The sequence below is a fragment of the Accipiter gentilis genome, chromosome 6 (assembly GCF_929443795.1).
Source record: "Accipiter gentilis chromosome 6, bAccGen1.1, whole genome shotgun sequence".
Lineage (NCBI taxonomy): Eukaryota > Metazoa > Chordata > Aves > Accipitriformes > Accipitridae > Astur > Astur gentilis.
Genome location: NC_064885.1, coordinates 9,015,144 through 9,042,581, shown reverse-complemented (window position 1 = coordinate 9,042,581; position 27,438 = coordinate 9,015,144). Strand labels below are relative to the sequence as shown.

Here is a 27,438-nt window from a genome sequence, read left to right as displayed (position 1 = left end):
ACGTCCAGCCCTGGATGTGGGTAGCAGAGAGCCTCATCCCGTCCTGCCATCAGCTCCCTTCCACAGCACTACGGCAGTGACAGGGAGGGATTGTGCGAAACTGCCTTCTCTCTCCTTTGTGGGTATGTAGAGGTTTACATGTTGCCCAGGTGGCAAGGTGTGTTATTTCACTGTTTATGTAGGGAGGAGGCCGTTGCAGTAGCATGAGAGGCCTCAGTACTCAGACCCAAGTACTCCATTTTAAGCACCTAAACCCTTGTTTGTGCAGATGCATAAACAATCCTGATTCTCCCAGGTAGCAAGCACACATAATCCTACATGAAATGTGTGCATGTGAGAGAAAAAGATGAAAACACTCTAGATAACTCAGATTTTCAAAGTGTTTCAAACTTGATTCAGAGGGTGCCAGGTTCCTCCAAGATGCTGGTCGGTGGCAGTGGATATGATAGCACTGGGCATTAGGGGATCCCATCTGGCCAAGCACCGGATTGCAGCAATTTCCAAGGGAGCTGGTTGAAGTGCATCCCTAGAAGTGGAAAATGGAGCAGTACCGACAGCTTAGTCCTGTGCCCCTATTTCTCATCACCAACACCACAGCACTCTGCTGTAGACCTACAGCTGTCTCTGTTCCTCCCCACGCAGATGCATCCATGGCTAACCAAGGGTGGTGAGGAGCCCCTGCCACTGGAGGAAGAGCACTGTACTGTGGTGGAGGTGACGGAGGAGGAGGTGAAGAACTCGGTGAAGACGATTCCGAGTTTGCCAGCTGTGGTATGTATAAACCACAACCGCATCCTCTGCATGGGTCAAGAGCGTGGGACTTTGCTGGAGCTTTCAACTGGTGAAGGAGGTTTGGAGAGGGTACACATGTGCTCCTGGCATGAAAAGCTTGGCCTTTCAACCCAGTGTGAAGTTTTTGTGTCTCTGGGTACTGCAGCAGCCTGACTCTGCAGTGCCTGACCGTGTGAGCAGTCCTGTTTATATCTGTCTGGCTGCTCTCATGAGAGCTGTAGGGTCACACCCTCAAAGTGCCTGGCATCAGACATCCCAGAACACCAGAAGCATCCCAAGTGTGTTTTGTTTCATTAATCTAGAGGTTGCAAGACACCTCCTTTGGATCCTCAAAGTGAAGGCTCCAAACATGGAGGTGACCTAGCCAGAGAAGCAGGCATCTGCCACAGAGTATACAGCTGGCACTTGCCTGCCAGCCACAGGGGACCTCAAGAAGGTGTTGAGGGCTCTCTCGGTTGTTTGTTTATAGCCAGCTGGAGGTCTGCTGTGGGCAGTTAGTATGGTGCAGGTGCCTTTGGGCTGTTTGTTCCTCATGGGGAGAGAGGTGCTGAGCACAAAGAGGACCTGTTTTCACAGCTCTTGTGGTGTGATGTTAACACAGACACTCGCTGCAACAGCCAGCGGGGGGAATGAAAACTATCCTTTCCCCTTGATAGCAGGACCTTTGCCTTTGAACCCACAGGAGCTAGCAGCACTCCGCAGGCAGTAGTGCCTGCCTGGGAGGATGGCCCAGGAGAGGTCTGGTGCCGCCTCCTCATGGGCTTGGACCACTACAAGTAGCAGGCAGTGGTCAGCAGCATCTACTTCATCTCTTGCTAGCAATGGTGTGCACCCAGGGGTCTGAGCTCACTGCCTGAGGGAGTGGCATTGTCACTGCCGGGAAGTCAGATAGCTGTTCTCTGGGTTCCTTTAGTTCGTGCTCCAGCTGTAATGCTGTTAAATGTCAGTTGAATTGTTAAAGAAGCTGTTGTTAGACTCCTTTGAACTATCTTCAAGGAGTCAGTCAGTGCTGCTGTTCTCACTGGTCTGTTCTTCCTCAAAGATCCTAGTGAAGGCCATGCTAAGAAAACGCTCCTTTGGAAATCCGTTCGAGGTTCAGACGAGGCGGGAGGAGAGGTCCATGTCTGCTCCAGGGAACTTACTGATGTACGTATATACAGCCTTGCCTGACTCTGCTGCACGTGCAGAATAAAGGTGTGTGGAGTGGATGAAGGAAGCAGTTTGAAAATCTCTTCTGTAGCATTTAAAGGCAAAACTCCCTTAAAGTCTTCTAGGATTAAAATACAATGCACTAAAGCAGCCTAAAAACTCTTTTTATAGATGCAGTTCTATCTGTAAGATGGGTTTGGCCTAAATACATGTAAGATGCTAAACTTGGGTCTGGTTTTTAACCTGTTAGTTTATAATACACTGTGATCAAAGATTCATTAGAAATTGGTGAACTAAAATAAGTTTAATTAGACTCTAGTCTAAATATCTATTGAAGGGTTTAATTCTTCTCTTCTTTTTATGGACAGCAGAAAAGGTGTCAGATGAGCAGTTTACATGTTTTATAAACTCAAAATGAGGTGATGTGGTTTGTCTGTGGTCTGGGGCCCAAGTCTGGGCAGAGACACATGGACAGACAGTGGAGAACACTTTGACATTGCTCTTTCATTTGAGAAAACATACAGTATTTTTTCATACTGCCAGTTATGAAATAGTAGAACACATCACAACGGGATATTTTGGAGGCTGGATATAAATGGCTATATTGGGATTGAAAAGGGAATAGACAAATTAATGACTATTAAATTCATCAACAATTTTTAAACACAGTGGTCTGGATGTACAGGGGTGGGGGGAGATTTCCTCTGTCCTTTACTTGGTTCTTACTCTTTTTCCCTCATGTTTGTTGCTGATCCCTTTTGGAGCCAGGATTCTGGGCCATCAGTCCAGTTCAGTAATAGCTGGACCATTAGCCTGACCTGGGACAATTATGTTCATGTTCTCACCCCACAGGATCTGTAAGGCTCTGGTTCATAACAAAGCTGTGTAGTCCCCAAATTATCCTTTTCCACCCAAAATCCCAGTACCAGGCCTAGCAGACTCCCATGAGGGTGTGCTAAGAGTCTCATTGCACCTTTGACAATGCAAATAGAGGAGTCTGTCTCTCTCAGGGATGTGTGGGGATTTAAGGGCTCAGCTCAATTAAGGATGATAATGCTTTAGGGCCCAACTGTGTATTGGAGACTTCAGTAAAGGCTTTGCCTTTGAGTCCAGGAGCAGTTAGTATTAGACTCCAGTTTAACACCTCGTACACAAGTGCTGCTGTGGGGACATATCTGAAGAGCGTGGCAGTCACAGCTCCTTTGCCAGCTTAGCACAAGGGATTTGTCCTCGGTTTTTTCCCTTGGCTCATTGCCTTCCGAATTAGTTATTGCTATTGATCTTCACTATCATTCATAGTCACTGCATTGCATTGCTCTGAGATGGGGAAACTTCTACTAAATTTGAAGAAAAATGTTTTGTATGCTTCCCACTGTCCAGGACAGCTAATTCGGAGCAAGGCAGGATTTCTTCTTTTCAAACCCTGCCTGAATTGATATCTCAAGGTGGTCTGTTCTTCTAGTACCCTGAGCCTGTTTCCAAAAGGGACCTGTTCCCTTCCACCTTCATCTGAGACGCTTGAAAGCCCATGCCACTAACTAACCAGAGGGGAAAACTTCTTGACCCTTGACACTGTGGCTGGTTCCTGCCTGGAGCCGAGTGCTTTATTATCTGCTCAGAATAAGTAAAGTTCATTTGACCTAATGTAGCTGTGAAGTTTCTGATTAGCCACATTATTAGTGTCTAATCCCTTTTTAAATCTTTTTAGGCCTTCAAGATGAACTGTAAGACTCCACTTTTATTTGTCTCCTTTCTAAGGTTGCTAGTCAAATTCTTCTCAGCTTATACAAACCCAGCATCTTTCCTTGTCTCTACTCATTTCAGCCCCATGTTTGCATTGAGGCTCCTTGCACAGGACTAAAAGGTTTTTTAAAACCGTGTATAATTTCCACTGTTGTGCTGCTGTGTCCAGTGCCCTTGGTTTACAAAAACATGTCAGGTCAGGGATGGAGCTGCGGCCATGCTGGTCTGGCCTCTGCCCAGCAGTGTAAGCGCTTAGAGATGCCCAAAAAGAATATGAATGGTTTTTGAATGTGCCGGTTCTCCACTAAACGCTGTGCTTAATTTCTCAGTCTCATGCAATCAATTAACTTTATCCTGAATTAATTCACGCACAACTGGAGCTTTGAGAATCCATCTTGAAACCCTTCTGTTTAAAAGACAGACATTGGCTAAATCTCTTCAACAAATAGTGTCATATATTAAACACTACAGTAGGGATGCTTTTTTTTAAGGAATGTGGATTATTATTTCATACTTTGAAAAATGCTATACTGGTTGAATCTAATGAAAGTTGCTTCAAATTTAGATTGATTTTTTTGAATCTAATGACATTGATTTTAAGTGAACTGAGTCTAAATGGGAATGTTTATTGTTCAGTGAGTTATCTCTTGATTACAGTGTTATTTCCACAGGGGCAAACAGAGCTAGACACTAAGCCCATCCAGTTCTTAATTAATAGTGGGTTGTTCTCTAGTAAAACCACCCTTAATACACATATAAAATATAACATCAGTGCAAATGTTATGAATAGCACTGTGTTAGTTAAAATAAGTTTTGAGTGAGTCTGCATGACTATAAATTTCTAGGACCTAGCAGGAACAGATAATATTGTTGTAGCATAAAGGCTCTGCAGAGTTCCTGCATGTCAGGCACTGTTTCCACCCCTGTAGCTGGACAGGGCACTCCAAAAGTGGGACTTGACAGAAGGGCAGTGCCTGCAGGCATCGCTGCTCTCTGGAGACGCTGCCACGTGGTTGCCCGCAAGGAGCTGAGAGAAAAATGAGCCACAAGGTCCCAAGCTCTCCACCACAGAGCTTCTCCTCCCCAGTGGCAGTGTCTTTAGAGAGAGAGATAAATCAGCTTTTGTAATGCCTGTCCTTATAGTTATAGGTAGAAAATAACTTGTTGTGTTTCTATATAAGAAAAAAGAAAAGCAACTAGAAAACTCCAGCTTCACATTCAATTTTTTTAATTAGGCTGCATGTGAAATTGCAAAAGCCCCACTCACTGCTCCTTCAAGCATCTTACGTCTGTGCCCATACCACGAATATATTTTGCAGGAAATCCGCTGACAGCTGAGTCTGCTTTCTGGTATTTAAAATGGATCTGTCCTTTAAGCTTAGTCTTTGGGATTTGGAGAGGAGGAAACTAAATCACGTGGTTGAAAATTTTTTTAATTTCTCCCTGCATTACCCATACACGGCGTGGTGGGCTCTGGTCTTGGAAATGCTTTGTGCAGAAGCTGCATGTGCAGAAGTCTTTGCAATAGCAGGAGGTCTTTCATGTTTGCTGCAGCCTTTGTTCCTTCCGGGGACACCATTAAGACACCAGTGAATTGGAATAGTTCTTAAACTAGTACTGGGAGGAGAGAAGGCTTTTTTTCACTCCTTAGACCTAGAGGAAGCAAATCCTCTCCTGGGTGTTATTTATTGCTTTGTTTAATAGCACTGAAAAGTTAAAAAGGCAGCTGTTAAAATGGCAGGCACATTCACCAGGCAGAAGGGAACTAAAATGAAGATGCCCCACTTTAGCAACTCTTATTTTGCAACAGCTGCCTCTCCCACGAGAGCACCTCTGCACACCTAGAAGCCGTGTGTGAGTGCTGCCAGCTGTCATTTTACCGTGTGAGCCACACAGTAGCCGGGGCCAGGTGTCCGGATGGCACTGGATCCTGCCTTTCGTGGAGGATCTCCTGGAGGATACAGTGATTCATCGAGCCTTGCAGATCCTGCAGACTATGGCTAGGTTCAAGCCTGTTGTTAACGGTGGCTGCAGAAACAACCGACCTTTTCTAATTTTTCCAGTTGCAGAGTATTTTTTTAAACCCAGCTGTTTAGCGTTCGCAGCTAAGTTCTGGGTTTCTGTTAGCAGCGTTTGCTACATTTCTTCTGTCTGCTCCAGATTTCTCCTAATTGAGTCAACCCTGGCTTCAGCACATTTTATTACTCTCATTTATTGCAACTACTACCTATCAAATTAATTGCTGTATTTTGACAGACCCAATTTACTTTCCCATTATGGCTGCTATTACTATTGATGAAATGTGGTTGTCAGCTCCTGTATGGGGGATCGGTCTGTATTTAGAAAGCCTACCCTGTTTCCAGGCTTCCCAAAAAGAGAGCAAAACAGTCATCACTGCCCTGAGGGCCATACTGTCCATGTAGACTAAGCACAAGGAAGCCAGGGGGAGAGGGAGGTAAAAAAAGTGGCTGATCCAGGTCTCCAAGCAGAAAGGGCTTCTCCCAAAGCAGCCCAGAGGTACCTGCTTTGTGGGGGCTTTGTGTTGAGAAACCCCCAGACCTTGGTGCCATAGAGCTGTTCAAAAATAGGCTGCAGACATCCCCCTAGGGCAGCCAGGTTTACAGCATCATCTTTGACAAGGGAACAGCTGCAGCCTGGATTTAAATTTGCCAGATGTTTCCACTAAAGATGCTCCCTTGGTCTCTGCTAGTGCTCAGTGTCTGTCTCTCCAGTCCCAGGAAGATTTCAGATAGGTACCACGTAGATGCTGTCAGAACAGAGTCAAACGCAGCCAAAAGCCCTATTGATTTTCACTGCAAAGAGAGAACTGCATGTCTTCGTGGGAAGAGCCATGCCCCACGGGGCAGGTAGGTGTCCTCATAGTCTGCCTAAGGACCGAGGTACTGACTGTGGCACAGGATTTTCCTCTATCAGCAGGACCCTCCAGTGAGTGGCCCCGTGCTCTTGTGGCTCTGCCCGTGCTGAGCTCAGCCGCTGCACGCCCCATTGCACGTGGTGGTGATGCCGTGACTGTGATAGGACACAAAACCCCCAGAGGTGCCAAATTATGTGGCCCAGGAAAGCACAGCTGGACATCAGCAGCATGCTGGAAACCATCTGGAGCCTTCAGCAGTGGTAGGGGCTAGAGTGGTTTTGTACCACTGTTATCAGTGCCCGTCCTCATCTGTCCTTAAGGCTGCAAGTAAACGCGACTGAAGCTCCATCCTCCATTTCACTCTGCTTGCTAGGCTTGTTAGGTACAGAAATACAAGCTCCTTTGCCTGCTGCCATCATCTTCATGATCACTTTCTCCTTTGTCTCATTGTTTTGCTCTCAGGGACAGACTCCTCTTAAACACATCTGTATATGTGCATCCATCTTTAAGGTAATTCAGTGTTTGTGTTTCCCCTGGGTGCTGTAGAAACGTGTGTCCTCTCCTCAGCCCGCGTGATTTGTGTGGTAGCGAGAGTATTTGGCTCTATCCTTGCTTCCTGTAGGAGCAATTTTACTGCAGTAATTCTGTGTGTGTGACACTAACGTTTATGTATGCTTTTTTTTATTATTATTATTTGTGGTTCTTTGGCATTTCAGCCTTTTTTGGGGAGGGAGGGTTGAAAAAAGCCGGTTGGGTTTTAGCAGGAGCTGCTGCTCAGCCCCACATTAGCAGGGGAAATAGCTACAGCATTTGGGAAAGGCTGAGCTTTGTAATTTGGGCTCAGGTTTAATATTTAGTGGTTATGCAAAAGAAATAGAGCTGGAGCCATTTCCGCTCCAGCTGCTCTACCGCTTCTCTGTGCTTCTGCCTCTGATACTATGCTGGGACTGAAATCAGCCACTCTGTGTGACCACCCACCCCACCTCAGTCAGGACTTCATTAAAACACAGTCGTTTGTCCGACCACTTGCACAGACCCTTCTAGGAAGCGGTTGGTCCAATTGATTCCGTTAAATACCAGAATAACATTCAACGCAAACTGTGACAAGCTGCTTACAAACATCTCCCTGTGAAGTTTCAGGATCTAGTGCTTAGGCAAGACACAGCCTCCACCCAGGCCTGAGGAGATCTGGGCTGGGCTGAGAGACCAGGAAACAACCACATGCCTCTACATACCTTTGGGAGCCGCTTCACCGCTCTAGAGACTCTGGCTGGCCTGGTTTATCCTCCGAGACAAACAGAGGAGCTCGAGCCAGAATGCCGCCCGCTCTGAGTGAGGACGGACTTGCAGAGATTCTCCAAAAATAGTTAGGAGAAGGCAGGCGGAGGAGGATGGGGACTGACATGGTGCTGTGGGTGACAGCTGGTGCCACTGCCTGCTGCTATATTTTTCATAGAGAACTTTCATAGAGGGGAGGGGGACTTCACTGGCCTAGATGAGGGTAGATTATTGGTATTTAATGGGGACTCAGTGGTGGAATTAGGCACTTCCCAGGAGTGTGTGTATTCTGTGATTCAGCTCTTTGTAGGTTGTCCCACTCCATCCCTTTCCTGTGCTGACTGCATTTTGGAGGGAGGTTCTGTGAGGCTTGTTCCTTGCTGGGCATGAAACGCTGTGTAAATACTCAGTGGCTGTGATCTTCCTGCAGCTGCTGTGGTTAACAGCGGTGTTGTCTCCTGGATAATTGCACAGGTCAGGCTTCGCTCACCTGTGGTTTAAGAAATGTAACAGAAATACAGTCCTATTTCTTAAAAAGAGTTATTCGGTGGAGATTCACATTCAGCCGCAGGCCTCAGCATGAGCCTCGGCTCCCGTGCAGACTGCAGAGCACAGATGCCTTGATCTCTGCTGCCTTACAGGCAACCCCAGCTTAGCAGATATTCACCACCATGTGGGTATCGTTTCAGCCTGTTCTGCATCGCACCCCTCCTGCCCTGCTGCAAGGTGTTTGGAGAGGCAGAACCTGCTCGGGGTGGCAGGGAAGCGTTGAAGGCACCCCAGGCATGGAGCAGGCTCAGCAGAATGTGCCAGGCAGCTGCGAGCAGGGAGCTGTGCTGCGTGGAGCTGCCTGTGCTGTGCTGGAGAAAGGAGCCTCGGCTGCTGCGCAGGGTGATAAATCATTTAAAGAGGGCGATGACAGGCACCGAAAAGGGGGCTGTTCCTCAGCCTCCCCTGCAGGGAAATGGTCCACGGTCTGGGGTCAAGGTCAGGTTTATCGCAGGGCTTTGCTGGAGCAGAGGGAGAAGGGAACATGATCTTTGATCATTTCTGGTTTCTTTAAAAATTGGTATAGACCTGTGTGTACTTTTAGTGTCGTTCCCAACCAGACAGTAACCCCAGAGCCCCAAACCCACGCTTCCCAAACACTCAGTGCTCCAGGCACGTGTGCTCCAGTGCTGACTCTCCACTGCTGATTTGGCTTGTCCATGCAGACTGATTCTCCTGCAGCCAGGCTGGCGTGAGCGAGGCCAGACACCCTGGGAGACGCAGATGCTTGGGGTAGCATCACCTCCTTTACGCTGTGGATGTCTTCACATCTTCACAATGGAGAAACAGGCATTTTAAGTGCAAGTTATCTGCCTGCCAAAGGTCTCTGCTGTGGGGTGTTGTGGATGGCACCTGGAGGTGTCATGTTTTCTCCATTCAGTCCAGAGCAGTGACAGCTTTCTCTGGTCAAATCTGAGTCACAGGCTGTCTTATGGATGGTTATCACGGTGGACGTACAATGCAAGTAAGTTACCTTGGCTATGTTTTAAGGACTGCTGCTCTCGGGTGCTGAGCTGTTTTGGGGACCAGACAAACTCACAGAAACTGAAATTAAATAGCTGTTGCATAGGGAAAACTGGGTTAATAGTAGGAGCATGCAGCTTTTACTCCATTTACAGTGTGGCTTTGGAGAAGCAGTTATGATATCAAGCCATCACTCTGATCTTTTTTAAAAAAAAATCAGGTTAAAGAAAAGCAAAACAGAACTCCCCAAATACAAACTAGATAATTTGGAAACATTGCTGCTGGTCTGCAAGACTTTCTCCAAGAACCAGATACCTCCTTGTGATGCTGCAGCCAGGAGAAGGGCATTCAGGGAAGCGCAAAGCTCAGTCCTCGGGGCACAGCACTGCAGCGCATCGAGCTGGGATATTGCTGAGCTGTTTACATGGTACCAGCACAACAGGCTGGTGCATTGCTATTCCCCCTTAATATTGATGTTGTTGACCTGGGTTGCCTGTTGGAAAAAACACTCCCATCTTTATTTCTTGCATTGCTATGTGCCTATAGTCTCTTAATTAATCTCTTAATCTCTTTGCCGTTCATGTAGAAAACAAGGGAGCAGAGAAGGAGGCAGGGACCCAGAGCTGCCCGATGTGTGTGAAGACGAAGCTACGTCCTGAAGCCACAGGCTGGTTGCTCACGTGCTGCTGCTGTTGTACCCATCGTGGTGTTGTCTAGCACACATCTGCCCTCATCACCAAGTCCAGGGCCTGCAAAGCAGAAAAAAAACCCCAAACCAAAATGGACCAACCCAGAAAACCAGAAAGGAGGAACAGAGCAGCAATAAGGAGAAGAGCAAGTCCTCAGGCAGTGTGGCTGGCAGAGGGCTGGCTCGGCCTCGTGGGCAGCTGCGTTCCTTGTGCGAGGTGTCCATGCACTCCTCCGTGTGTGCCTTGCTCTCCACTTGTGCTTCATGTGTGGGCTTTGTAGTTGGGTGTCTTGGCCAATGAATGTGGTTTTATTTGTAATGCAGCAAACCAAACGTCTCATGGGTTGTTTGCCCTGGAGACTTTTTCCTTGCTCTTTTGCATTCTCTATTTCAAGCACCAGGAAAAGAAATTACATCAGAGCTAGGTTTTACATCAGGGGGCAACTGTCTCATTTAATGCACGGGTAAAGCACTTCTCTATATCAGGACACAGTCCTGCTCCTGTTGGAGTTGATGGCAGAATTTCTGTGGATATCAGTTAAACGGGGAAGAGATCTTGCTTTTGGAGTGAATGCTGTCACTCTCTATGCCTGCCTTTCTCTTTTTTTTCCTTCTCTTATCCCTCTCTTTTGCACAGTGTAAATCCTGCCAGTATTGATGGCTTTAGTCAGGGCAGTGTCATAAAATAGAAGCACTACATGGTATTCCCTGTAACGTGCAGTGAGCCCTTGAACCTTGTAGAGATCTGGAGCGTTGGGATATGCTGTTACACAGAAAGGCTTAGTGCACTGAGGATATCTGCTAACAAAGTGCGCTCTTCCCAAAGAGCTGGGATCGTACTGAGCTGGACCCAGTCCTGTGCATAGACATTGTTCTTAGAGCTGAAAAGAAGTGGCAGGTTTTGGGTTTATTTTATTTAAGGGTGACTTCCTTTCCCTCACTCATCTCTTAGCTCCTTTAAAATTACATACCTGATGCTTTTGAACTCTTATTTCCTGATAAATGACCCAAACCAGGAGAGCTTGCTAGGATGAAAGATTTGGAGGGTTTTAAGACTAAGGAAAGCTACAGAACACAAAAGAGATCAAAACTTGATCTTTTGGGGTTTTAAGGCTTTAATTTTTAATTTTATTTTAAGACTGTATTTTTTATGCACGTGCTGATGCTGCTATTTTATCCATAGATTGCTTCTAAACTTGGGATTAGAAGCTTCATCTCTACAGTTGGACGATAGGTGAGAGATTGCACTTAAAAGGGTGAATGCAGCTATTTCAGTGGCCGTTGACTGTACGGACTGTGTATATAATCAGGAATTTCACTCTTGCACTCAGAGTAAAAAAACAGTGACACCGATCCGTCAGAATATATGTCAATATTTTCCCTTGAGCTTTGTGGGGCCTGAACGTGCCCCTAGGAAGCCAATGGAATTGGATTCTTATTTTATAGTACTTAAATAAATGACACGATTAAATTTGCTTCCTATGTAATCATCTTACTGTCTTTTTTTAGGTTAATACTGAGGACTTGGGACTTTGTCCCCTAATTTTATTTTTTTTTTGTGAGGGGATACATGTACAAGGATTGTTGGTAGCAACTGGTGTACTGATGTACAGCAACTGGTGTTCCTGTTCCGTTTACTACAATCTAGTCTGGTGGTTCCCAATGTTTTCATAGCTGGGCTTTTCTGCCAGTGCCTTCTGCTGCCCATCCCCAGCCTGCTGTCTCCCGTTGCTCATTTTCAGCCACCTCGGTGGGATGCTGAGAAGCAGTCACCAGCCTGGGCTCTGCCCCACGTGTCACCTGTAGATACTGGCAAATTGGGAAATAGTATAGCAGCTAATGTATTTTATTAAGGAGACCTTTAATTTTTGAAGCAGGCATTAGATCCTGTAAAGGTAGCTGCTCTGGGTTTGTGCTTTGCATCGCTCGCATCCGGACAGTAAATCCTGCCTGTTTTGTGCATCTGCCTGCACCAACTGTGCGCTCAGCATCCTCTGAGGGCCTGTGGTTCTGCTTCAGCTGTGTGCCATGATCCATCCCGCAGGTTAGCGTACTCGAGCGCCGACTTGGACCCTGCTGCCTTTTAATGAAGATTTAAGCACCCAGTGAAAGGGAGTGAAAATGCAGATGGGGACTTGGGAAGTCTGAGAGCGCAGGGGTGCTCTGCAAATGTAGGAGAAGGGACTGGCCAGGAGGAACCGCTGCCTGCGGAGAGGATGGTCTCTGCATGCGAACTGGTCTGCGCTGGGGACAAAGCGCTGGGGTGCCACCAGGTCGTGCTGCACACCAGGGGCTGAGCTGAGCAGCCCCGGGGAAATGGTAGGAGTGAACTCTGTTCTCCAGTTTGTGGGAAAATGGGCTCTCTCCAACTGGTGCCTCCAGGGCTGGCCACGGCAGAGCTCTGCTGTGGCAGGGCTGGGCTGCCAACAGCGGGGAGGACAGCTGCGATGCCAGGTGAGCCCCCAGCCTGCACAGAGGAATGATCTCAGGACCAGGACACATCTCAGGAAGTTGCCTTAGCCCTGGGAGAAAGGGAGTACCTGTAATCCTGATGCCCATGGGAATTCTGAGGTCTTAGCAACACTTGAGTGGTGCCCAAAGATCTCGTAAGACTGCAAACGTGGTGTTATTTATTGTATTTCTTATATATGCTAAGAATAATTTGGGGATAGAGACAGACTTTGCTGATCCAGCCAGTTGCTGGGGTTATTCTAGTAATGCCCAAGGGGGTGGGAGCTAGCAGCGCAAGGCTGCTGGAAAGCTGCTCTCAGCCTCAAGTAATGCAACCAAACAGATGTTTGTTTACAAATTAGCTCTGTGTCATGTTCCTTTAGTGGTAGCTGGAGCACCGCTTCAGTTTTGGAGGAGAATGGGGGAAATGGGTGTTTATTAGGATTACCCCAAAATCTACTTCGAAAAAACTGCCCTTTTTGCTGAAGGAAATCCTTGTGGACCTGTTCCCACAGGTCCAGGGAGCAACCAGAACTGTACAGCTGGGCTTGTGTCATACCTTGTTGCTCCAGCAAATCTGCCAGCCTTGTGGGTTTTTCCTTTATACCTCCAGAAACCATCTGTATTGCGTTGCAGACAGCAGCCTGAAAACTTGCATGAAATGAAAATGGTGGAAGCTGCCCTAGCAGCAAGAGAAACATTCAGATTTATTCAAAGGCTTGGTAGGACTCATTCAAAAATACGCTGTACTTCTCACTTAGGTGAAATGAAGTCCTTGCTTGTTTATGTGCATGTTAGGGCAGCTCAGAGCAATGCTATTTCTGCTCCGAAGAAAGGAAGAGACTAAAGAGATAGTATTTATTTGAAAATGAACATCTCTGGCAAGCCAGCCCTTTTATCTGTTCAGGAAAGTCATTCTCTGTAGCTGGATGGCCAAATATTTGTCTTGCTTCTCTCTGTGAACTCAGGGATGGGGTTTGGCGTGGCAGGGCTCCTCCAAGCAGTGAGAAGAGCTGGCATAGGCACACTCTGATGCTTTTGTATATGCTCTATATTTTTATCCTCCAAATCCTCGCTTGCCTGTGCTATTCCTGGAGCACTGGCATCCTGTGAGAAGAGATACCAGGATGCTCTGAGCTGCCTTAGCTGGGCTCTGCGTCCCGGGAAGGGCTTCTCTTTCCCCTGCTGCGTGGTGGCACGGTTGGCTTTGGTCTGCCCCGGTTGGCTCTTCCAGCTTGGGGATGGGCCCAGACTGAGAGACCTTGAAGGAAATTTCTCTTTTGAGGAAATCACACATCTTTTTGATCTCTGGGAGGTAGATTTCTTTGTCTTGCTCAATTAATAGCTGTAGGCCTTCAGTTTGGGCAGCAGTGCTAAGTAAAAATCCTGGTTTAGTCTCTCCTGTCTGGCACAGAGGAATACTGCAGTGAATGTCTTTAACCCTTTGGGCAGGAATATATCGCTATGAATGTCACACTTGCAAGTAATTGAGTTTTTCAGCTCTTTAATGATGCGTTGCAGTGTGTGAGTGGATGCATGGATAAACAGGGGGTTTATAACACCACCTCCCCCAGCTGTGCCCATGCAGGGGCTCTGTGTCGGGCAGTGGTTTTCGCAGTGATGTTTCCATGAGAAGTCGCGGCGTGGGCAGACATGGTGTAGCCACATGATTTAGCCCTGGAGCAGGAGCAGGTCTCTGGAGGGGGTGTGCAGGACAGAGAGGCTATTTGTAGCGAGCCTGTGGTTGGGTGTTTCCAGGTGTCCGTGCTGCCGGAGGCAGAAGGAAGACCTGGAAGTTTTGGCTGCAGCACTATCTCTCCAGCCCGATCCATGTAGGAGCCCACACTCGCAAGAGAAACTAAATCATCTGCAGCAGTAAGTGTGACTGGACTGTGATATTTTTTTTTTTTTTTCTGTGCCTTGAGACAGAAGCAGCAAGCTGCACAGCAAAAGACTGGGCTTTCTGAAAGGTCAAGTGCCACACATGTCTTTGACATGTTTTCTTTATCGTCATTCGAGGGTGGGTAAGTCAGGCCTGTCCTTTGCTGGTCATGGTGGCATCAGTTACGTATCTTGTTTGAGCCGTGTCTGGGGTCAACATCTCCTGTCCGGATGCTGGTTCACTTTTTGCATCTTGCAGGTTAGAGAAATCTTTGCGTTTCAGAGCTGAAAGCGCACCTTGACATTTGTGCCGAGGCAGCGGTGCAGGTGGGTTGTAGGTTTACAGGCGCAGCAGACTGCAGCCTGCCTCGGGCACCAGCATGGGCTGCTGTCTTATCCCGCTGCAGAGAGACGTTGGAGATGAAAAATGGGGCAGCTTTAGGTGTCTTCTCCTGGCATGTCCCCTGTGATACACCACGGAGGGGACACATGCTAAATACAGGGTCTCTGGCGAGCCCAGCATGGTCCTGCCGCTCTGCCCCATTGCGTGCATGCCTGTCCCCTTTGGCAGGCCTTCATCTCCCCTGCTACATGCCAGAATTTGGCCCTCATGGCAAGCAAAAGTTTGCAAGACCCACTAAGGCTAAATACATGCCCAGCTCCTTGCAGTGTGGGGGTTGCTAACTTAAGCTGTGTTGTTTGTGGGTCCCAGGGAGAGTGGTTTGACAAATGCTGCCCTAGAAAATATTCCTGGGGAATAAAACAGGGAAGGCAGGAGCAGCGGGTGATCAAGCAGCATCCAGGTTTGTCGCGGGAAAGCTATTTTTGTATACAGCTGCATCCAAAGGGAGCCTGGCGAGGGGACAGAGTAGCTGCTCCATGCAAAACAAATTGCAACTCAGTGAAACGACTCCCAGGACAGGGTTTAATTCCTTATTTATTGCCAGACTTGCAGCGGGGAGCTGGTGGGAGGAATTTTATGTTCCTTCAGCACGGCTCCATATCCTGAAGCCATCAGCAGTGCTGCGGCAGGGGCTGAAGGAAGTTTTTCTCCATTTCTGTGGTGTGTGGCCCAGGGGGCTCATTTGCTCTCCTCCGGCTCAGTGCTTTCCCTCCCACGTCTTGCCCAAGCAAACCACGAGCTTTGTCCTGCCAGCCCAGGGGCTTCGTCCCAGCCCCTCAGAGACCCAGGCTCTCTCTAAGGGTCCCGGCTGCCCTCAGTTGTGCCCAGAGCCCCTCATCTCCCACCGGCTGCAGCGAGCAACGTCCCGTAGCTGGTGCTTTGGGCTCTCTTACACCAAGCAGCACAATCAGGTATGTGAGAAACTGTTGCCTGATTGCAAGTTATCCTTTAATGGGGCAGCTAATGCAAGAGCTTCAGAACAAATGCAGCAAGGACCGTTGTCTCTCCAGCGTTGCATCTGGGCAGACTGGCTGCGCGAGTTAAAAGGATCACTTATGGTCTTGGACACCTTCGTTGGTGATTTCCAGGTGTAGAGGTGTTTTGCTAGCTGCTCAGTGTTACTGTTCTGCCACAATAAAAGATGGTCCTTCTTTGAGATGGGGGATCTCACCTTTGAGGGGGATGGGGATGGGGATAGCAGGAAAGGCAGGCTCCTTTCTGCCCTGAGGGATAGGGATCTCGGTAAATGTAAAAACCTTTCCAAAGGAAGGAGTACTGTGCTGCAGTGCTGGGGGGGTCCTGCTGAGGTGAGAGCATGAGCACGTCGGGTGTCCAGCTGGAATACTGGAGACTGGAAAGCAGATAGCGGGGGTTTTGTGTAACTTCGTTCAGGTACCAAACTTTTCCACTTTACTAGGGCACGTTTACAGTGTTGTTTGCTGAGCAAAGCAGAGAAAGGGATTTCTTTTCTGGCCCAGAGCCTCCTACAGAAAACCACTCCCTGATCACGTCTCTCCCAACCTGATTTAACCTGGATTATCCCATGTAACTCTGTTACTCTGAACGCAGCCCCCCGTGGGACCAGGGAAAGAAAGGAGCTCAAGAGCTAGTTGCTGCCTTTCTCCTTCCCTTCCCTGAAGGAAAGCCATGTATGGGCAGAATTGCTGCTAGCAGATGCCCAGGGCCTCGGTCAGTAACCACAAGCCATCAGTCAAAGCGTTCCAAAAAATTGTGTAAATTCAAGAAAAAAATATATTGCAACTTTTGAGGATATAATTCAGATCCTCTGTGCCGTAATTTTGCTGCTGTTTCTGATTTATAGGCCTGTTCTGTTAGTATTTAAGTCTCTTGTTATACTTGATGTTAAATATATGACTCTGTATGTACTCTGCTATAATTCAAGCATGATGTATATGCACTCAGTACTGTAATGGCACGTGGCCATTACACTGTAAATATGTACCATGAATAGAGAGGCTATTTTTTGCATGCTTTTGTACTCTAGAACTGAAGAGAAAATGACAATAAAGTCCACAGAAATGACACTCCGTCTAAGTGCGGTTCCTAACGTGGCACTTGCTGCTGGCTCTCGTGTGCTCTCTGCTGTTCAAGCCCTCTCTGTGCTTTTAGCTACAGTAAAGAGGAACTTTACAGGGCTTCCACCACTCCTTTTGTCCCTGCCCTTTCCCTGGTGGGCTTTTCCCTGGACAAAGATGCTCAGGGACCCGTTGTGCTTCAGTACCACATCACCAACTGTTACAGCATCTTGCTGTAATGTCACCTGCGAAGCTGTCTTGCCTTAATTGCATTTGCTTCCAAAGAAACATGCAGTTTGCTTTGAAGAGGGGTTGGCCTGGGCTAGAGCTGACTCAGCACGGTTGTGGAAACCGCAGCAAATCCTGGGCTCGTCTGGTGCTGTGGGGCAGGACTGGCCGGTCGATCCCACCGTGCTCTGGGGACCTTCCTCCGGGTGAGGCACACAGAGGCGCCGCTCTCGTCTCATTCTTAAGAGTACTGAAAAAGAAAACAAACAAACAAACAAAAAGATGAAGGCATCTGTCTCATCACCTGTCATTACTGTTCTGCCCAAACACGCACACAATGGACCCAATAACCAGTAATGCTAAACACACCCATTAATTCATGGGTATGTGAATTTATATAATATACATTTATTTACTTATATATATAAATTGTTAGCACCTTCTGGATCTGAATGTAAAAGGACCCGAGGTACAAAGTACTTGTAGTGAACTGGCTTTAGAGTCTTGTCTGTTTACTGACATGCCCTGGGCTTTATTTGTCCTCCTGACACCTTTGCAGCCTGTTCCCGAGTACCACAGTGAGCTGCCCGGGGGGAACCGAGTCCCCCTGACACAAGGGAACAGCCGGGCTGCGTGTCCCCAGAAACAGCTCATCGCTCGGGGAGCACAGTACTCGGTCCCTTTGGTTAAGCAAGCCAGACTCGGCTTCCCCTTCCCATAAGCTGATTTGTTTGGCTTTACAGTCAGGGGACAGAAATGGGAAGCCCAAAAACCTTTCTGGCCAGGGATGGTCTCACACACAGGTCCAGGTCTGCAGCCATGCCCAGGCAGTGAAAGTAAATGGAAAAAGAAGAAACTTGGATGTATCATATCCTGAAGTGTGTTTTTCCAGTAGAGCTGGGCTGTTGTGTTGTCGTGAGGGGACGCGTTGGGCGGGTGAAAGTTCAGTTTTGCCCGACAAGCGTTGTTTCTAAATGCTTCAGCGGTCTCCAAGTGTAGGCACAGCTTTGGAAATCCCTAACTTCCCTTTCCTTCCTCCCTGAAGAAAGCAGGAGCCCACTTTGTGCTGTGAGCCAGTTGTCGTGTGGTGGGAAACTCTCATCCTGTCACAGAAATGTCCCTGTCTGAGCCAGTCCTCATATCTTCCCCAACAGCTGGTGGAGGATAACGAGGCTCATCCGTGCTTCAAATTAGCATGTTACGGCTTCATTTTCCTGTTCTGCTTGCAGCAGCGGGCTGCACACCGAGATGACGACTGGTGTTTCCCAGCAAACCACACAAAGACCTGCCATTTATTTTGCAAACACTGAGCAAAAAGCACTTTGTGGCCCTGTGACGTTTAATGAAGGCTATAGCGATTACCATCTCTTAGGTGCCGCCCAAATTAAAACAGAGAGGGGATTTGCTTGAATTTTATAAGCTGTGTAGCTTTATTTCTCACCTGGGGATGTTTCTTCCTAACACGTCCAATCTTTGCATTTCTGTTAAGGGAATGGTCCTCTCCAGGTTGGCGATGAGGATGGGCACCTGCGGCTTTCCCAAAATGATGGCAGGAATGGCCGGGGCTCAGTGGCTGCAAGGGGCACGGGCTGACTTGGCGCTGGAAAGGAGGGAACGAGCTCCATCACCAGCTCCTGTGGGCTCAAGGCAGCCACTGAACATCACTTTAAACTTTTATCCTCCTTTTTTCCCCCCCAGTTGGCTTTCCCAGCTTGTTTCTGGCACTCCACCCCGTAATTAGTGACTGAAGAGGTGAAACGCCCTTTGGGGCCAGGTCATTCGGTGCTGCAGCGATCCCGACCAGCGGAGCCTTAGTGGGTAAGGGAGGTACCGCGTTGCTTTGTGCTATCGGCAAAGCTATTTGTGTGATAAGCTCAGAAAAACATGCCCAGATGTGCCCCAGCAGGCCAGAGCAAAGGGCCTGAACCTACTGCAACCAGCACCACGAAAGGAAGGAAAACCGCGGCGTAAGAGGGACCGGCAGAGGCTCGGGTGTGCAAATGGGGACATCGAGGACTCGTTAACGCACAAGCACTTTTGCTGGATTAATGCTATTGCTCATTCCCATGCCAGGTGGATTAATACCCCAACATTTTGTCAGAGAGTAAATAAAATACTGAAGTCACATAATTGCTTGTTCTCTGGGGATGCAGCGTCCTGGTCTCACCTCAGCGGGTCACGTCGCTGCCACCATCACACATCCAGCCCCGAGACATGGTCGGTGACATGTCCCAGGGCAGTAAATGCCCCCAGGGTTTATGGTCATTTTAGGATCTTGCTGGGGACTCGATTTGGGGGTTGATCCAGCCAGGTAAATGGCTTGAAAGCCGCTCCCCCTCATTTTCTTTTAAATGGACTGTGTTTCAAAATGGATTTCTTGAGCAGTAAATTATAATTTAGTGCTTATCATAACATTCATTGAGCTGACTGCTGTAGCGTTACACCAAATACTAATTATTAGAAATTAAGGTGACAGGAGGGAATAATATTCTCAGTTGTGTAAGTAGGAGTAATAATAGCCCGGGAGGGATAAGCGAGGCAAAACAGCAGGAGAATTTCCTTTCTACGGGGAAATGAGAGGTAATAAAATCCCCAGAAGCAGGCGTACGGGAGCCAGGGCTGCCTGGGCAGCACGTATGCAGTGAGGTGCCGGGCAGGGGAGCTGCCTGGGGGAAGGGGACAAAAATAATCAGAGCTGCTGGTGGGTGGGAGGTCACCAAGCAGAGGGGTCACTGGCGTGGGACCATTGGGTCCAAAGTGTCCGGTTTTGGGGCATCACCGCCTGGCAGGATCCATACAGGGAAATGAGCTCCAAAGGCTCAATCTTGCCTTGACATTATTTCCCTGGTTCGTTTGCCTTTTGTTTCCTCTTCAGTCTGAAATTAAATTTCCTGTACTAATTTCCAACAAAAGATGGGAAGACGTTTCTGCTGAGTCTGATATTAGCTGCTGGTGCACGTCCTTATGAGCTGCAGGTTTGGGTGCTGGTAAGCAGTTGCTGCTCAGGTTTTGGGCATGGTCCGGCTGCAAACGGGTGGTGGTTTTAAAGCAAAAGCCCGAGGCCTTAGTTACAGCCAAGGTGGAGCTAAACTAACCTCTGAATTACATCTTGTCATGCCAAGTTTCGCCCTGAGAGCCACGACTGCTACTTAAAACTAACTGCAGTGTAGGTGGGATGGATGCGGGGATGGGATGAACGGCTAGGGAAGCACCCAAAGCTGTGCCGGGCTGTGCAAGAGATGTGGTTTGTTTTTTTTTTCCTGTCCCCAGTGAAGGGGGAGTCATCAGCCCTCAGAAGACACAGCCTCAACCAGGAGTAACCTCCTTATAAACTTCACCCTTCATGTTATCCATGCTGCTCCACAGCAAGCTGCACAGCTGCCTCCAAGGCTTCCCTCCAGCAACGGCTGTTTAATCACACTCCCTCTTTCCTATGGTTTAACTGGGGAGTGGGTGAGGGGAAGATCTTACATGTGACAGCGTCCCCTTTCTTGCCAAACATGTCCAGGATTTGTCTTTTCATCTCCTTGAGTAGGAAAAAGCTGTTTACCGTGTTCTTTTCTAAAGCAATTTCCAGGGAGGTCCGGCAAACACGGCCAAGAAATGCCAGCATCAAGCCCTGACCGACTTTCTTCGCTTGAGTAAATCAATGTTTTGCCACTAATGTGATCTGAATGCCCATTTTCTGTGCCCCATTTATTTTAATGCGGGGGCTGGGGTGCGGGGGGAGGTGGCACCAGGGCAGCTCTCCATAAATCCCACCGAGGCACTCGGCACTTTCACTCCCATCTGATTTTACGATGTGTGATGTGCAAACACATTAGGGGAGAGCCTCCACGCACGCTAGCTGGGCTAACGCATGTCAGCCGTGGTGCCTCGCAGCGCCTGCCTGTCTCCCTGCATCCCTGCCTGTCGATCTCAATATTTTTTTTTTTTGGCAGAGGAGGTTTCTCAGGGCTGTATTTCAGGAAGGGGGATGCTCTTGCTTAGTCTAAGCCAGCCAAAAATCCCCGTGAAAGAATTTTTTTTTTTTGCGTAACAGGGTTTGGGTTTTTTTTCATCATTATCATGGGATGGTGTGGCACGAGCATCTCCTCCCTGCCCTGTTGGTCCTGTCAGCCCTGTTGCGGGATGGGGACAGCAGCCCCCAGCCACCGTGGGATTGCCAGCAAGGGAAGAAGCTGACCCGCTGCCAGCTTCAGGTGAAGCAATTAAATTGTGTGGCTGCCACTGGCGTTTCCTGCCTGTAATTAAAGCTTTTAATAAGGAGACATATGGTAACGGCCCCCGGCCCCAGGCTGGCATTTTGCCAGGTGTGGGTTTATTAACGGCTGCTAATTACACCGTCCTTCAGTGTATACAGTTGAGGAGGGCTGCGTCGCTTGGCCCCCCCCTGAGCTCTGGAATTGGCTGTGAATGCTGCTAAAAAACCCTCTTAATTTTATTTCTCTTCTTTCCCCTTGCATTGGGAGCCGAACCCCCAGGTGTTTGGAGGGCATCGGGGGACACCGCAACCCCTGGGACACGGTGACGGCTCCTTCCCCGCTGCACCTGACCCCCTTCTCTGCGCTCAGGGGCTCCAATCCTGGCTGCACGTCCTCCTCACAGCCAGCGAGCACTTTTTATTCCCTGAGGTGAGTTTTGCTGAAAACCTGATAGTCCCCGTAGCTGCAGCGGGGCTCGAAGCCTTTCCCCATCCCAATGGCGTATCCAGCTGCTGGGACATCCCCGACCCCAACGAGCCTCGGGGCTCCTGCGTGTCCCCAGACCAGGAGCGCGTGTTACCCCGGTAAGAAAATGGGTAGCTTGGTTTTGTTCCCCTTAGACCTCAGCTCCGCTGCTGGGGTGTTTGTTGGACGAAGTGCATGACAGCAAGGCTGTTTTCCCCCTGCAAAAGGCTCTTGATAATGGTTATATTTTTTACATCGGGTCTCGTAAAGTACCTCGCTCCCAGCCTGAGGCTCTGAATCTTCCAGCTCTGCACAACCATTTAGAGAAAACGAGCATTAACATCACCCACACGGAATTTCTCTCTTTTCTTTAAAAGCCAGCCCAAGGTCCTGCTCCTGCAGCAGCTCGGTGCCATCCTCTCTCTGCCTGCCTTGTGCCCGTACCGCCGTCACTGACGGGACACGTGCCGTGGCCGTCGCCGTTCCGATGCACTGAATCCGCCGCCGTGAGGGATGGGATCCCCTGGAGAGTGGGACAAGGACGGACAGAGAGGCCACCAAGAATGGAGTCAGGGTACATCGAGCTGCTCTCCAGCGTCTGGACCTTGAGGGGCCCCACAAACGCATGAGCACAATTCGGGGCTGGGAATGCCCCCCCGGTACCGTCGGAAGCAGCAGCTGAAGGATGAGCTGCCGCAGCAGCGGATGAATCTGGAAAGAAAACCCCGTGGCCTTTGCCGGACGCTGAAACGCTGTGTGAGTGTCTGAGGTTAATCGGGGGGGGATGGCCCAGGCTCTGGATGCTTCCCTGGCAATTAGGGATTCGGGCAGCGGCAGCCCGGAGCAGAGCGGGGCGTTTGCAGGCAGCTGCCTAACGAGCTTTGGCAAAGTGTGGCGGTGGCTCCCAGGCTCGTTGCCCGAGGTTTGGGGGTGCTGGCCAAAGGTGTTTCCAGCACTGTTCTCCAGAGCATCAGGAAATAATTAATTTTTAAAATATTTCATTATGATGACTCGACTGATGGGAGTGCACGTGACAGGACGTCATTTTGGGAAGCAGGTAAGAAGGGGTGTTCGCAGGAGGGCGCGAGGCCGGCGTGGGTACAGCCCTGCCAGAGCCCAGCGCTCCCTGAGTGGGTCTGATTGATACCCGCACCAGGAGGGTGGAATGTTTAATATCAGATTTACTCATTCGACATATTTACCTATTTGATGATACAGGGGATTTTGCTTTAGCAGCGTGTTACGGCAATACACTGAAATCACAACACAAGCGTCGTGTAGCGATTGCAACGTCCAGGCAAATCCCGGTACAACCATCGCATCCAGTATCGGCACTCCCTGCTCGCCCGCAGCTCCAGTCGTGGAGAACACGCTGGAGAAGTCCTTGGCACTGTGCAAGCTGCCTGGTCGGGAGAGGGGAAGTGCAGAGGTCTGAGGACAAAGGAGTGAAAATAAGAATAATTCTTCTTTAAAGGAAAACACAGCATTGGTGTGTATAAACTCGGTAACATCCTGATCCAGCTTTCTGCAAACGCGTGCGTGACGTGCAATGCCCAAAGAAAAGTGTCTCCTACTCATTAAGGGTGAACCTAGTGATTTATCTGAGGAGACACTTGGTAATTTTTGCTGCACAGGGAAGTTATGGGCGGGGGGGGGGGGGGGGGGGGGATAAACCAGCCTTTTCTGGAAGCGAAGCCTTGTGCCAGTCTCCCAGTGCCCTCTGCTGCCAAAAAGTCTCCGGCCGACAGCCCAGCCCGGCTGTGGTGGCACCTCAGTGCCCAGGCAGCTCCAGGCGGGCTCCTGCCCAGTGATGGGACTCAACGATTTTGCTTCCTTGGAGCTAATTTTGCACTGTGACAGTATTTTCAGTTTCATACCATAACATTGGCATTAGGTGAGGTGAGCTCCCATGAGTATTACCCTCCCTCCGCTAAAACTTCTGTGGATACCCATTTCATTCCCCATTTTACTGAAAATGTTCTTAAAAAAGGACTTGTAATGCTTATTTGAATTTCATAGGTAAGCATTTAAAAAAAACCAACAAACATTATTCCCTCTCACAAAACAGTTGTCTTCAATATACTGCTACCACATGTGTTACTGAAATATGCTGGATCTCCTGGTGAGACTTTTCATTACTCTTTGGAAAATTATATTTGGCAACACCCTTCTCCGTGTATCACACCCACCACCCCTGCAGTTCAAAACTTTTATTCTTAAAAGTGATTTTATGAACAAAAATGAAGAGGAGAAATTAGGTTACAGGATCTTAATAGCAGTTGAATTTCAGAAGCCGGTATCTCCAGAGGGGTCATGGCAAAGTTCATTTTTTTCTTCACAGATCTGCTCTTCTCCATATTTCAACTAAATGGTTTTGTCATCAGACCACCAGCATTTAATCGCGGCTGAAGAGAAGCCTAAACAAAGAGGTCAGTGTAATAAATCTGTTGAGAACCTCTATTAGCTGTAAATGGCTGTCTTATGTGTTCATATTAATGATTTATTCATACAGCAAAAAAACCCAAACCCACCCCTTTTTCAGAAATAAGTACCTTAAAAGATCTAATTCAACAAGAGAAGTCAGGCCACCCTTTAGTCCACCAGTGCCTACATACCAAAGCATTTCACAGCGATGCAGGCCCGAAGCGTGGAGGTGCTGAAACGTTGCATGAATACACGTGACGCCCTTCACCGTTGGGACGTTCCCCCTCCGTGTGCAGCAATGCCTTTCTTCAGATTGCAGACAGAAGGTAAAAGGTTTCGGATACATCAGTACTATCTTGCACACCACTTTTCCCTCCTCTTTATTTCTAATACAAGATAGCAATAATTTTGAGGATGTTAATGGATGTATCATGACATTACAGGATTTGGACAGCAATTGCGCTCAACTGTGCCCTGAAGAACAGGCAGCAACGGATTGTTTTATCCCCCTTTGTCAAATTCTTGCTTGTAGTTCTTCTCTTGTGGAAATGTTCACAGGCTCTTTGGGCTCAAGTTATCACCTTTGTTTCGTAGTAGATTTTTCAAATGTTCTTCTTTACAGTTTAGCATTAAATGAAACAGTATGTACATATTTGCATTCAATTTACAGACTAGTGGCTGCTTGATTTCTGCAATAAAACTGACAGTAACGGTATAAAATGAAGACAGACTTTTTCAGCAAGATTTTCTACAGTGGACCTTGTATGAATTATGACATTTTTCTACTCTCCAAACTTTGAGAATATTAGATAACTTTTAAGTCCCTAAGTTGTTTCCTAAACAAGCAACTTAAATTTTACCTGATGCCCTAGTTTTTCCTCCTCTGAACTCCAGCCTCCACACAGGCTAACATTCACTACAGAAGTCCTGAGCTCGACATCAGAAATTAACTTCCTTTGTGAGGATTTCAAGAGCGGCCACCGAGTCTCACAGGTCTCCAGCCACATATCAAGGCAATGTATGTTTAAAGGCACTGGTTCTACCAAGCTGATTCTGTATGAAGTCTTCAGAAGTCGGGAAAGAAAGAATTGCAAAGGGTATTTTATGCTTTTAATACATTTTTTTATTGCAGTAACTTCTAAATTATTCACAAGTCTAATGTCTTTCAAACAGCTATGCTAGTAAAGTAGAAATTAGTATTGATATTTCATGATACGTCTGTACAGGAGATTCAAAACCTGCTGAGGCCAACAGAAAGATGCACAGAGACTGTAATGTATTATGAATCAAGTACAGATAGAATAAGCTTAATTAAGTCACTTCAAGGAACTCAAGCATAGCAGTCAGTCTTCACAACATTTTTACAGGAAAATCTGATTAAACATGAATAAAATGACCTTTGCTGTTTAATAGAAAAAGGACACTGGACAACAAAAATAACAACAACCAAATAAACAAAATATATGTATAAAGCAACTTAAGCTAAAGTAGGACAAGGTGATTGAGTTGCTAATTTCTTCCAGTGGCTTCTGTATCTTTGGTCTGTGGAGCAGCACACTGTCCTTGCTTAAAGAAAACACAAGCTACCTCTTTGCAAACTCATGTGGAGTGGTAAGTAACCCTGAAACTTCAGAAATTGGGTTGAAACTCAATATTGATGCAAATAGATCTATTTCTCATCAGAACCTTGACAACGGTGTCACTGTCTCACTATTCTCTGTTCACTTCCTAGCTGTTGGCTTTTAAAACACAGTGAACAGCATCTCAGCCTTAACCAGACACTCGCTGCTTGTGCAGTACGGCTCCTGCGGGAAACTGGTACAAATCCCAAGGTCCTCAAAGACAGAAGCATCAACTCTGTTACCTGAACTGGTATCAGGCTGGAAACACACTTACATATCCTTACAGGTCTTACTTGGGCTTTTTTTTTTTTTTTTTTTTTTAATAATCCTTAAAATAAACAAGCACTATGTTGTGTTTGAAGTTAGGATTCATAAAGTCAGGAGGGCACCTTTGCAGCCAGGTTATCTAACCCAAAATTTATTCCCAATGAGAGTTACATTTTACAGACTTTTTTCTCCCCCTACTTCCCTAGGGAGGTGCTAAATAGGTGCAGACTGACACAGATCAACAGCTTTTAGTCTAGATCCTGGCAGGACTAGAGGAGTAAGGGATTAAGGGAAATGCTTCAGGGAAGAAAAGCCCCTATCATTTTAAGAAAGCTGTCTAAATGATTTTTGTTGCCTTTTCAGAATTTACATTACAATAACTGATCATGTTGCTTTATTTTTTTTGCTTTTCTCTTCAACCTCTTTCAGCACATCTTGCAGTTTCTTAGAGTTCTGTGTCAAGAAAGCAAAGCTTTCTTCCAAGTTGCTGGTCCCGTGCTCCCTACAGATATTCTCAAGCCCATCAAACCATTGCAAAATCTTCTCGAGCTCAGCCTGAACAGCCTTCTGTTCTTCCAGTTCTGCACGCAGTGCCTGCCCAGCAGACGCCTCAGCCCTGTACTGCTGCTGCAGCTGATGGATCTCATCCTGAAGCGCCTGGAACTGTGCTTTGCTGTAGGGGTACTGCTCGTGGACCTTATCCTCGGGAAGGAGCACGTTCTTAGGGATGTTTAACACCAGCTGCAGAAGCATTTCTTCCATTTTACTGAAGAGTTTATCAAAGTGCTCCTTCATGAAGAGAAGAAATTTCTCCGTGCTTTTCCGGATTTGGAAGGGGCCGATTTTACAGCCGGGAAACCCGTCCAGCTTCTTCAGGATTACGCTCTCAACCACCAGCATCATTTCAAAGAGGTAGTCCTGGAACGCGATGTAGATGCGCAACATGCACGTCTGGGGAGTGAAGCCAAAGAACTGCGCTTCGTAGGCCATGGGATTGACCGACATGGTGGCGGAGGAAAGCCGGTAAGGGAAGGAACGGAAAGGCAGGGCCCGGGGCAGACGGGCCTTGCTGTAGGCGGGAAGGCCGAGCCCGCAGCTGAGGGGAAGCCGGTTCCCACAGGAGGTCCAGCGCAGCCGCGGCCTCCCCCGCCGTTACCGGAGGCACCGGGGCCGCTCCTCCCGCTCGAGTGCCGCAGACCGAGGCTAGTGACCGAGGCCGGTGCCGCTGCCGGTGCCGGTGCCGCCGCTGCCGCCGCCGCTCTGGCTCCCGCCGCCGCTTCCCGCCTCGTTCGAACTCCCTCAGGAGGGCAGCCCCGCCAGCAGCCAATCAGTGGCCGCGAGGACCAAGGCGCCGCCCAATCATCAAGCGCTCCAGCCCTCGGAGGCGGGGAAAGCGAGGGGAGCCGGCTGCCGCCCTCG

General features: G+C 48.2%; 2 protein-coding genes across 6 annotated transcripts in view; one reads left to right on the top strand and one right to left on the bottom strand.

The window, feature by feature from the left end:
- Positions 1-16,815, top strand: part of CAMKK1 (calcium/calmodulin dependent protein kinase kinase 1) — a 111,891-nt gene extending 95,076 nt beyond the window's left edge. For 4 of the 5 annotated variants that reach the window (XM_049801986.1, XM_049801987.1, XM_049801985.1 and 1 more), the window contains exons 14-17: positions 643-771; positions 1,835-1,938; positions 7,022-7,069; positions 9,936-16,815. In XM_049801986.1, the coding sequence (XP_049657943.1) occupies positions 643-771; positions 1,835-1,938; positions 7,022-7,069; positions 9,936-10,008 (354 nt within the window). In that variant the 3' untranslated portion in view covers positions 10,009-16,815. The remainder of the gene's footprint in view (positions 1-642; positions 772-1,834; positions 1,939-7,021; positions 7,070-9,935) is intronic. The other variant, XM_049801989.1, reaches the window with a different exon arrangement.
- An 8,452-nt stretch (positions 16,816-25,267) lies between these two features.
- On the bottom strand, positions 25,268-27,380 carry MIS12 (MIS12 kinetochore complex component). Its single transcript, XM_049802015.1, has one exon. It carries the CDS (start codon positions 27,022-27,024, stop codon positions 26,404-26,406), a length of 621 nt encoding a protein of 206 aa, XP_049657972.1. The 5' UTR covers positions 27,025-27,380; the 3' UTR covers positions 25,268-26,403.
- Positions 27,381-27,438: the final 58 nt, after the last annotated feature.